The sequence below is a fragment of the Papaver somniferum genome, unplaced genomic scaffold, assembly GCF_003573695.1.
Source record: "Papaver somniferum cultivar HN1 unplaced genomic scaffold, ASM357369v1 unplaced-scaffold_118, whole genome shotgun sequence".
Taxonomy (NCBI): domain Eukaryota; kingdom Viridiplantae; phylum Streptophyta; class Magnoliopsida; order Ranunculales; family Papaveraceae; genus Papaver; species Papaver somniferum.
In genome coordinates, this window is record NW_020620825.1 from 11,787,262 (window position 1) to 11,798,470 (window position 11,209).

The 11,209-nt window shown below is 35.7% G+C and overlaps 1 protein-coding gene across 6 annotated transcripts; it reads right to left on the minus strand.

The window, feature by feature from the left end:
- Window positions 1-322: 322 nt before the first annotated feature.
- Window positions 323-7,320, minus strand: LOC113330385 (kinesin-like protein KIN-6). Of its 6 annotated transcripts, XM_026577207.1 has the most exons (27): window positions 7,143-7,320; window positions 6,461-6,981; window positions 6,171-6,373; window positions 5,923-6,043; window positions 5,730-5,824; window positions 5,438-5,573; window positions 5,293-5,358; window positions 5,068-5,130; window positions 4,829-4,879; window positions 4,627-4,709; window positions 4,229-4,343; window positions 4,079-4,127; window positions 3,789-3,973; window positions 3,534-3,653; window positions 3,371-3,454; window positions 3,217-3,273; window positions 2,859-2,942; window positions 2,705-2,761; window positions 2,558-2,614; window positions 2,406-2,462; window positions 2,066-2,149; window positions 1,913-1,969; window positions 1,683-1,815; window positions 1,465-1,544; window positions 1,102-1,193; window positions 904-982; window positions 323-690 (listed from the first exon to the last, which is right to left on the minus strand). In XM_026577207.1, the coding sequence occupies exons 2-27, from the start codon at window positions 6,965-6,967 to the stop codon at window positions 595-597; spliced, it is 2,811 nt and encodes a 936-aa protein (XP_026432992.1). In that variant the 5' UTR covers window positions 6,968-6,981; window positions 7,143-7,320; the 3' UTR covers window positions 323-594. The 6 variants fall into 6 exon arrangements, with proteins under 6 accessions (XP_026432992.1, XP_026432995.1, XP_026432996.1 ...); XM_026577210.1 differs by having other exon boundaries at window positions 3,386-3,454; window positions 6,461-7,320; XM_026577211.1 differs by having other exon boundaries at window positions 2,874-2,942; window positions 6,461-7,320.
- Between the last annotated feature and the right edge of the window lie 3,889 nt (window positions 7,321-11,209).

The following is an 11,209-nucleotide window of genomic DNA, read 5'->3' on the forward strand; positions in this document are numbered from 1 at the left end:
GGGACTAAACCTTAATTCTTACATCTTACATACTCCCTCTGTTTTTGGGGGAAAAAAATACTGTCACTCTCTTATTTTAGCCTAAAAGAGATGGTATCTAGTAAATTACGATAACCTAAAATAAATAAACCCAACTTCAATCCAAGAAGCACCAGCGACAAGCCTTATTTTCCCCTTTCTTCTAGGTCTTGATGACTGTCTAACAAGCAGTAAATTTCTTCAATGATTCAACATAGAGCTCAGTTAAAAAAAATTAAAAAGAAACTGACAAAGCTTATTTAAACCATGATACATGTACCCATCATAATTTTTCGACTCGAAGTGAAGAGAGAAAAGATGCACATTAATGCAAGGAGTACACTTCTTTTACCAGTTGCACAAAAAGAATTTGGGGATTTTTATACTACCATCCTCCTTTGCCTCAGTAGTATATACCTGTACTCATTAAGGCAGTTTTAACATTAATATATACAACCACATCCCGTTGAGCAACAACCGAATTCATCTATTTAATCAGTCAGCAAAAGTATCCCCCCACCAAAACAACAAGGATACTGTCGCTTTGCCAAGTCCACACCCACAAACAGTGAATTATCATGACCGTACATTGCTCTTCAATAACCGAAGGAGAGAAACACCGCCCTTGGACATGATTCTTTCCTCTGTGAACTTCTTACCACCTCTACCTCCCTGTGAACAGAAAAGTTACAACAGATGGCGGTCAATGAGTGTACGTAATACTAAGCCTATATATATAGTGCAGAACAATCAATAATGAGGTCGGCTACCTGTCAATAGAGGGACTTAGATCGACAATGAGGCACTTGTTTATCATTTACTAATTTCATTTGACCACACAAACAGAAATAATGAACATTAAAAATAAGAGAAACAGGGATAAACCTTTGGTTCTTCATTTTCCACCTCCAAGTCCAATGTATTTAGCTCTTTCAGCAATAAAGAAGATGCAGGAAGCAATTTCCTGGATAGCAGAGCAAAAATGTATTAGTATCTTAAAGAAAATCAAATATTGTAGGCACTGTTTGCAATTTACAGCGTAATCGCGATGCTAATCACATAAAACCATCACCATTTACCAACCTTCTAGGTTTTTGCACATTGACAGATTTGAGAGGAGAACAACACTCTTGTTCACTTTCCGTGATATTGTGTGCAAGCGTCTCTGATACTGCCTGCAAAAAGTGTGAACGAACAAGCTTGGTAAGAAATAAGAGTCAAATGTAACAGCATGAAAACAGAATACGCATGTAAATTGAAAAGTACTAAATATACTTTCGCCAATTATTTATTACAAGAATACATGGTTTACATCCCCTAAAAGACGTAACTGCTACGCCCTTAATGAGGTGGTTTGAATGCTATGTAACTCTATAAAGCGCTTCAGAAAACAGCATTTGGATTTAAAATGAAATTCTAGTTCCGCACTGTAAACTCAACGCTTACCTCTTCATTAAGTGCCGTAACAGACAAAACATTCGAATGTGGTGAGCGGGCAAGCAAAACTGAAAGGCCTAAACCTGCTCCTGTAGGGAAACCATAAAAATCACATATACGTACTAAAGTTCACAGATAGACTAACATTCTCGTACTTCAGCAGTTCACACGGATAAACTATCATTCTCGTACTTCAGCACCATAATAAGCAAATTCAAAAGTTAAACCTGCTATATCTTGATTTGGGGATTTATCTTTGATATCTACATGTTTCAGATTTTCTATATTGTTTCCAGCATTTTCTTTCCCAACAAAGGCTTTAAACTCCTGATTCATGGACTGAGTCGGAGCACTATTGACCTGTAATTTCATACAAAACAATATAGAATTAACAGACAAATGAAATGATCAATATAGACACCATAGCGTAACCCAAATTCCCAAGGAGGCTGATTACCTGATGGTCCTCCAATTTGAGGTCTTTAACTGGCGAGCGCTCATCAGAAACTTCTACCTGAGGTAACAAATTATAACCTCAGTTTGTTTGGCTTTGAGATCATTGCACGATTTAAAAATGATATGTAGAAGTATATTAGTGACTTAAGCAAACCTCCAGATTTTGTACTTTACGTATGGTACATTTCTCTTGATCAATCTCAGCAGCCCCAGAGCCTAAAGGAGAATCTTCAATATCCTAAACATAGACCAAACACTGGAGTTCAATCACATGCTGCGGAAATGTATTTGAGCAAATTAATATTGGCATGTAAATTGCACAACATAGAGGATTAAGTTTCTATTTCCAGACCTTCTGGGAGGGAATTGAAATACTTGCCAATTGGGTGCACATAGCCATATGTAATATGGATTTAACAGACAAACAAAATGATCAACATAGACACTATAGTGCTAACCCGAATTCCTAAGGAGGCTGATACAGACAAGATTACCTGATGGTCCTCCAGTTTGAGGTCGTTAACTGGCGAGCACTCAACAGAAACTTCTACCTGAGATAACAAATTATAACCTCAATTTGTTTGGCTTTGAGATCATTGCACGGTTTAAGTATAATATGTAGAAGGCTGATATCAGACATGATTACCTGATGGTCCTCCAGTTTGAGGTCTTTCACTGGCGAGCACTCATCAGAAACTTCTACCTGAGATAACAAATTATAACCTCAATTTGTCTGGATTTGAGATCATTGCACGATTTAAGTATGTAGAAGGCTGACACCAGACATGATTACCTGATGGTCCTCCAGTTTGAGGTCTTTAACTGGTGAGCGCTCATCAGAAACTTCTACCTGAGATAACAAATTATAACCTCAATTTGTTTGGCTTTGAGATCATTGCACGATTTAAATATAATACGTAGAAGTGTATTAACGACTTAAGCAAAACCTCCAGATTTTGTACTTTAAATATGGTACTTTTCTCGTCATCAATCTCAGCAGCTAAAGAGCCTAAAGGAGAATCTTCGACAACCTAAACATAGACCAAACACTGAAAGTTCAATTACATGCTGCAGAAATGATCTGAGCAAGTTGATGTTGATATGTAAACTGCATGACATAGAGGATTAAGTTTCTATTTCCCGACCTTCTGGGAGGTAATTGAAATACTTGCCAGTTGGGTATACATAGATATACTCATATACATAAAAAATATAATAAAGACTTAACAGACAAATGAAATGATCTATACCGATACCATAGTGCTAACCCAAATTCCTAAGGAAGCTGATATCAGACATGATTACCTGATGGTCCTCCACTTTGAGGTCTTTAACTGGCGAGCACTGATCAAAAACTTCTACCTGAGACAACAAATTTTAACCTCAGTTTGTTTGGCCTTGAGATCATTACACAATTTAAGTATGATGTGCAGATGGATATTAACGACTTAAGCAAAACCTCCAGATTTTGTACTTTATATATGGTACATTTCTCTTGATAAATTTCAGCAGCCCCAGAGCCTAAAGCAGAATCTTCAACAACCTAAACATAGGCCAAACATTGAAAATTGAATTACATGCTGCAGAAATGTATTTGAGCAAGTTAAAGTTGAAATACTTGCCAGTTGGGTGCAGTGAGAATCATTCAATTTCAGAAGTCCCAAATCTTTTTCGAGTTCTAGATACCGAGCTCTTTCCATATTAAGGTTTTCTTTTAAAGATTGGTTCTCAACTTCAGAGTGCTAGTTTATGCCAAAAGAATGTAGAAAAGAAATAGGAAAAAATTAGAAAGAAAAATAGAAAAACAAAAATAATGATGCATGAAAGAACATATGATTATGAAAAACATGCATTAGCTGTCTATTAATGGTCAACACCTCAAGTTTTTGCTTATGTTGCTTTAGAACGCTCCACAGAGCCTTTGAGAAATTCAGCAAAATTTGTTCCCTTCTTTTAGTCCCTGCTAACTCAGTGCAGCATGCTTTCTCAGAATGTGAAATCTTATGCAAATCTTTTTTGACATTCGGAAGCTCATGTTGCTGAAGCTGCTTCAAAATCCTTTCTGCATCAATCAGTATGAATGTCTCATGTCCATTGTGAAAGAGATATGAAAGGAAAGACACAGAATTATTTCAAAATAACAAAAGATACAAACTGTTTTAACAACCTTTTTTCAAGACTGGATGCTCACTGTTCACAATCTTAGCCTCGTCTATCTGAAAACATAAAAATCCACATTAGGCTGTCACTGCAGCAAAAAAAAAAAGATCTTTATACATTTTTTGATAATCAAATGAATATATTGTTTGCTGAGTACTTCAGAAGCATCCGGCTCACGCAATTTCCTCCTTTTAGGTTGCTCTATTCTAGGCAACTTCTCAACAGCCCTCTTGGGATATGCTAAAGTGGATGGTTCTTCTACAGTAGAAAACCTAGTAGACACCAGAATAAAAATCAGAAAGGAAAACCCGATAACATTGATGAATAAATAAATTACACTATTACAACAAGCGATGGAGAAAAGGGATTGAGGATATGCGGGTCGGGATGGATTATGTTAGAGGTCAACTACGTCACTGACTGCAATTGGCTGATATTTTTCAATCTAGAGGACGTTAATAGCATAATTAGGTAAATGTAGACTATCCAGTCAGGGAAGGTATATGTTTACCATGTAAATCAAATAATATAAAACAAGAATTGGGAACTGCTCACTTTATTTTCATGTAAGGGGACGCTTGTCTAAGCAGATGCGATGTATCGACATAGTCATCTTCCCCTGGCTTGACAGTTAAAATCTGATATACATAATAGTTAAAACATCACTACATATTCTTCTAATATTTACATATAGATACGGATGCCATAATCTTTTCATGACAAGATAAAGAACATCTGCCATACAAAGAGCACGTACCAGAGTCATCCGCTTCTTTCCTTCCAGATAATCTCTTAAATACTTGGTCAGCTGTTCAGTAAAAGTTTATGTTATGCAAGGACTATGCATAATCATGGCTAAATATAGCAGACTAGTAACTAGCAAGAGGTTATAATATCGAATGTTCAATAAAACTACCAAGAGGTTACAATATTGAATGCTCAATAAAACACAATGCGGCCTGCCTTTAATGAAAAAAAAGAGAGGTAAAGCATTACCAGGGAGTTTTGGAAGTGCTTCTGCAATTGCTTCTTGGGGTTCTTTTGGTGCTCCAGCAATGACTAAGGAGGAAGAAAAATATATCACATGAGAGCCAGCTGATGAACAGCTTATCTTTGTTAGGTTTGTTATATTTTATAAAATACATTATATATCAATAACCTACAACATATAAGGATAGGACTTTGCATCCAAAAAACTCAAGGAGGGGATTCAGCACATACTCTTAAGCACTGAGCAAACACCATCGATGTGTTGTTAATGAAGTTGCTTTCCAGCAACCTGGTTCCCTGCAGATTAAGCAATTGGTTTTGGTATTTGTGTCAAAATGGTAACTAGAAGTTATGACCATCAGGCAGAAGTAAGAACCTGATTCCCTGTTTTTTGAGATCTTTCAGCACCAGCAAGGTCTACAATACTCAGTACAGGACCATTCAGTACAATTTCAGCTTTCCCATCAAAAGTTTTCTGAGTGGCAATAATGTTGATGATGCATTGTGACCGACTTCAAAAGCAAAGACATAAAACCAGTAGAATGGAGATCAGACTTTTCATCCAGTGCAAAACTCTTTTCAGTAATACACATCAAACAAGGCAGTATCAAAACTTTTTCGTATAAAGAATGGTTAGACCACCGTAAAGCGACTGAAGTCTTATGTACCTCGATTGAGTGTTTGAATTTGTCATTGCAGTAGTCCTTTTCAACATCCCCCGTGCTATCAAAGATTCTGCCTCAGCAACATTGGTAACCAAAACCTGTGAAAATGACTCAAATGCATCGTCTTTAGACATTATTTAATTAATATCACCAAGGCAAGAAGTGACTTAACAAAGAAAGATTTAAGGATAACTACCTGTTGACATTTAATAGTTGACTGTTGCGAAGACAAATCAGTTCCATCTGATGACAAATCAACAATCTTCTCTCCCTTCCCCCGTTCAGAATATATTTCAAAAATTGATATATAGTATGACCTGCAAGCTTAGATAAATGAATGATAATTAGACACCTAGCTACTTCTATGCAAGTGACATGACATAGTAATCATACAACTGACTGAAAGATAATAAATTATGTTTATAGAATCATATCACCATTTACCTTGCCAGCTCAGAAGAACAATTGTTCCCAGAGGAATTGAATATCTTTCGAAGCGCAAGTGGCAGAATACCAGGCTCCCTCGCAGAACCAAACACTGTATGTGTCTTTCCCGAGCCGGTAGGTCCCATTGCAGCAATCATACCACTCTTCCCAGCAATGAAATCACATACTAGAGGGTCCATCACTTTCTCATATACGTCTTTCTACAAAAAGTAACCAAGACCAAGCTAATTCAAAATTAAAGAACTACAAAGTAACAATCTTTAATTGCACAAATTTTGATAGTATACCTGCAGGGAATCAGAATTAAACACATGGTTAAAACCATCGTACACTTCAGTTTTAACACGCCTTGTATCCTGCATGCCCGCCGGTGGTGCAAGAGTAACCGATTGGGAATCAGTAACACACAAGCAGACTTCTTTTCTTTTAGCTGTCTTCTTCAAATCCCGCTTTGGTGAAACACTTTTTAGCTTGGATCGAGCCCCTTTTGCTGCTACATCACTATTTTTGGTAGAAACTTTACGTATATCAATAGGTCTTACTCTAAGAAAGACTCTTATACTTTCCAGATTCTCTGGTGGTGCTATAGGCACTGGAGTTGGGGCTTGAGAGACATCACACTTGAGGATATCGTCGATCGGGTATGGCCGAATATCTTTGGGTTTGAAATAAGTGGATTTACTGGATGGGGGAGCGTTGGTGGAAGGGGTTTTCTTTGCTTTTCTAGGGGGGTTTCTTCTTACTGTTATAGTATAAGGGCATTTAGGGCTTGTATCCTTTCCCTCTTCCTCCATTATCTAAGATTTTTCTGCAAGAAAATGAACACGTTGTGTTACTGAGATGGATTAGGGAATTTAGGGTTTACAATCATCCTAAATAAATATACATATTGGGAACAGAAATTATTTCAAAGGTTGATCTTTCAAAACCCTAAAACCCCAATTTAAGAAATCGAGTCGAGATGAATACTTTCGAAAAAGTATCAAAACAGGTGGGATGACCGATGAAGAGATTGAGGAATCTTTGATATGGTCGTCTTGCTGAACTCAGTAATGGCGGTCGTACGGAACTGCTGTGGTTGGAGAAAGTGAGGGTTTTAAGTAGAAATGGAGGAATAACAGTCGCTGATGTGAGAGAGGCGGGAGATACTTTGAAATTTTCCAAATGAAAATGAGTTACTGTGTGCTGATATTTTAAGCAACAAGACTGGACTAGACCAGAGAGACTTGTGATTTGAAAACGGTCAAGCCTAACCTACTTAAAATTTAAGTTCAGCCCCCAATTATTGTACACTCACTCCACGTCATGGTTTTCCTATCCTTTTGAGTTATTACACGAGGTTTCATCTATTTGTCACCCACACTTTTCCTATTTGCCACCTATTTTAATTGTCATCATAGTTTATCCTATTTACCATCCATATATATACTAAATACCACTACTTGACTTTGTATTTGCACCCAACACCAAAACCACCCCAATAACTAGAGGAAATAAAGAAGAAGATGAAAAACCTAAGTTCTAAAATAATTCTTTTTCACCGTCTCTATCACGACCATTTTCTTCTACACTATATCCATCTACCGATCACTACCATTTCTCATATATTTTTAAATTATTTGTACTAATTTTTGATTTTGTATCTAAAATATGTCTCCAAAAAAAGCAGAAAATACTCTACCAAAATCAAAGCCCAAAAAAGATAAAATTAAACCTAATTGTATATAGAAATTCTTGTATGATTAGACGTAAGAAATTCATGTTTAAACCCGATTATGTTTGTCCTAGTGTGATGAAGAACTAGTCGTTTGGCTTGGATTGACTTATTTTAGATTGATTTACTCAACTGCACTTTTCTTTTCTGAAAAGAACTATTTAGTCAACCGTTGGTGAATGACCAGAGTAGTGCGTGTTCTTGTTGATTTTCACTGATCCACTGTTCATATGTAATCGTCCAAAACTGGACGATGAAATATTGAATGGTCTAGTTTTTTACCATCTACATAACAAAGCTATGTAAGCTTTAGGTCATAGTAAAAGAAGACAACACATGTATATGGAAACAAACAAACAATTCCTTATGTTGAAATGGTTGGCTACTGTAAATTGGGTGAGTATAATAATGATTCATGTGAAATACTTTTCTAGAATGTTTACTTTCTATGTACTCCGCTAATGAACAATTTTGGATCGTCTTAATCATTATGTCTTTTAATTTCTGGAATAAACATAATAGTTTATTAATGAAATCAAAAATTCTTACATAGGGTTAATATCCTTTAAGATGGTTTTTCAGTGAAAAGAAAGGTTAATGTATAAGAAGGTAATGGTGAAAGTATTAGTCAAACCTAATTTGACTTTTATACGTGGTGAATAGGAAAAAACAGAATTGCAAACTATATTTCTTTAGAAAATTAGTTGAAATTACATTGTTTGAAGGTACGAAGATTACCCCATCAGAGTTATTCTTTCTGCAGAATTTAGTTGCTTTGTCAGCCATAGGTAGACAGAGTACATATCTCTTAACATGCTGGACTCCAAAATAATTAAAACTGTTTGATAAATGAAGGCAATCATCTAAAAGAGTACTACTTCACCAGCTAATATGATTAGATTTATTATTTAAGTAAGAAACATAAGACATTACCCAATTGACGACTTCAGAGATGATTGGGCTTTCCGCTTCTTCAGCATTTCTTGCTAGTTGTGTGATTGTTTTACAGCCCTGGTAATTTTCCTGGAGAGCCAGTTAAATAAAGGCCAATACCAATATTAGTAGAATCTTCAATAAAAGAGACATCACAGAAGATTTTTGATGCGGCTATTAGGATGATAATTTTGGTCAATACTTTATTTGGACGTATCTCCAACAATTTGAGTATGATGATGGATATGTAAACCATTGATTGTTACTTCCAATAACTTGACTGCTAGTCTAGCAGTGGTGTTAGGGAAACAATTTTTCTTTTGAAATTTTTTGAAACACCCATCTCACCATATTTACCAAGTTGTAGTGAAAATGGTACATAAAATTTTGTTATCTTTAGAATTAACTATTTATTTATGAATCCAATCTTGTATAGATATGTCGGTGTTGGCATCTTGCAGGACTATATTGCCATTAGGAACCAGGGACCAAACACTCCTAGAAAAGAGACAATGCAACACAATATATTTTGTTGATTCCAGAGAAATGCGATCACACAAATAACAATGAATGTCTTGGTTCTGAGAATATCTATGCAATATAGCTATGGTAGGTAAGATATTTTCTAGACACTTTCGTATAAAGAGTTGGACTTTTGGAAGGACCTGGGCTTTCCAAATGTTCTTATAAGTATTACTTTGAGAATTTTGACCTTGTAAGGTGCTATTATCAAAACCTAAAATGAAATTATAAGCCGACTTAGCCGTAAATATGTCTGTTTTCGTAAATGGCCAAACGAGTCTATCTTTCCCAAAGATTGTGATTCTAGTGTTAAGGATCTTTGTGGAGTTTTCAGGGGTAAAGAAAATACGCACTAAGTTTGAATACCATCTTTTTCAGACAGCATCAGTGAAATTAGAAACATCGTACTCAGGGTTAGGGTAGTAGTTACAGACTGGATAAGAGATATTCGTTATCCAGTTGTCGTTAAAAGCCTTAATACTACGTCCGTTTATGAAATCCCATACGACATTATTCTTAACTATTTCAAGATCATGACTAATAGATTTCCAGACCCATGAAGAATCTTTTGATTTTGGAAATGCAAAGGATGACATGTATAGATTATTTGCACTTAAGAATTTTATAGTACAGGCTATTTGGTGAGTGGATAAGGTTCCAAGCAATTTTCGCTAAAAGAGTGGAATTGAAGTGCCTTAAATTTCTGAATCATAGGCCACTAGTTTGCTCATGAGAGCAAACTTTACCCTATTGTCTAAAGTATATACCTCCAGTCGTTCTATTTTTATCCCACCAAGAGTCGGGTTGAGAACTTTCCATCTTATGAATAACTTCATCAGAAATTAAGAAAGTATTCATATGATAAATTGTGGCAGATTTAAGAATATGTTGAACAAAAACAGACCTACCCGACCGTGTTAGATGTTTGCTTCTCCATTTGGCCACCCTTTTATCAAATTGGTCACCAAGGTGTATAAAAGCATCATTTTTGGATATGCCAATGAAGAGAGGGATTCCCAAATACATCTCATTTAGTTCAACCTTCCTAACAATCATAAATCTAATAAGAGAGACGCAAATATCTGGATGGACATTTATACTAAAAAAAAGCATCCAAATTTATCAAAGTTAATCATTTGTCCAAAGCAAAAACCGAAATCATTCATGATGGTCATCAAGTTGCTTGCTTCAGAGTGAGATGCTTTGCAAAAAAAAAAAAAACAAAAAAAAAAAGACAATCATCGGCGAATAAAAGATGTGATATGCTTGGGGAATCAATAATAACTTTGATATCATTAATTATTTTGCAAGACTCAGCATGATTAAGTATCTTGATAAGGACTCCATGCAAAATATAAAGAGATAAGGTGAAAGTGGATCACCTTGTCTCAGACCCCTAAAGGGTTTATAGGATTTGCACGGAGAACCACTAACCATGATGAAAATACTAGTGGTACTGACACATTGAAAGATAATACCGAACCAATCATTTAAAAACCAATTTTTTTAAGAATGGCCATCAAGAAGGACAATTTTACTGCATTAAAAGCTTTAGACATATCTAATTTAAGCCCCATCATCCCACATTTATCCTTTATCCTCTTTCCTTTTCATAGAATGAAGAAGCTCACGGGAAATCACTACATTATCTTGTATATGTCTATTAGGGACATATGCATCTTGAAACTAAGAGATCATTTTTCCTAGCAAAGGTTTCACTGTGTTGACTATGATTTAAAGTCGGATGGCGAAGAAGGATTGGTAGTTTTAGGGATAAGAGTAGATACATGTGATTTATTTCTTTAAGAATATGTTTTGAATCAAAAAAGTTCTCGACTGTCATCCAGACATCATTAATGACGAGCTC

What these genes read in the sequence shown, in the direction of transcription:
- LOC113330385 (XM_026577207.1), bottom strand. Translation starts at nt 6,967, where the DNA reads ATGGAGGAAGAGGGAAAGGATACAAGCCCTAAATGCCCTTATACTATA. An exon ending in GAAAGAAGCGGATGACTCTG is followed by an intron (nt 4,710 to 4,828) that starts GTACGTGCTCTT and finishes TATGTATATCAG; the next exon opens with ATTTTAACTGTCAAGCCAGG. An exon ending in AATGTGCAAAAACCTAGAAG is followed by an intron (nt 983 to 1,101) that starts GTTGGTAAATGG and finishes TCTGCTATCCAG; the next exon opens with GAAATTGCTTCCTGCATCTT.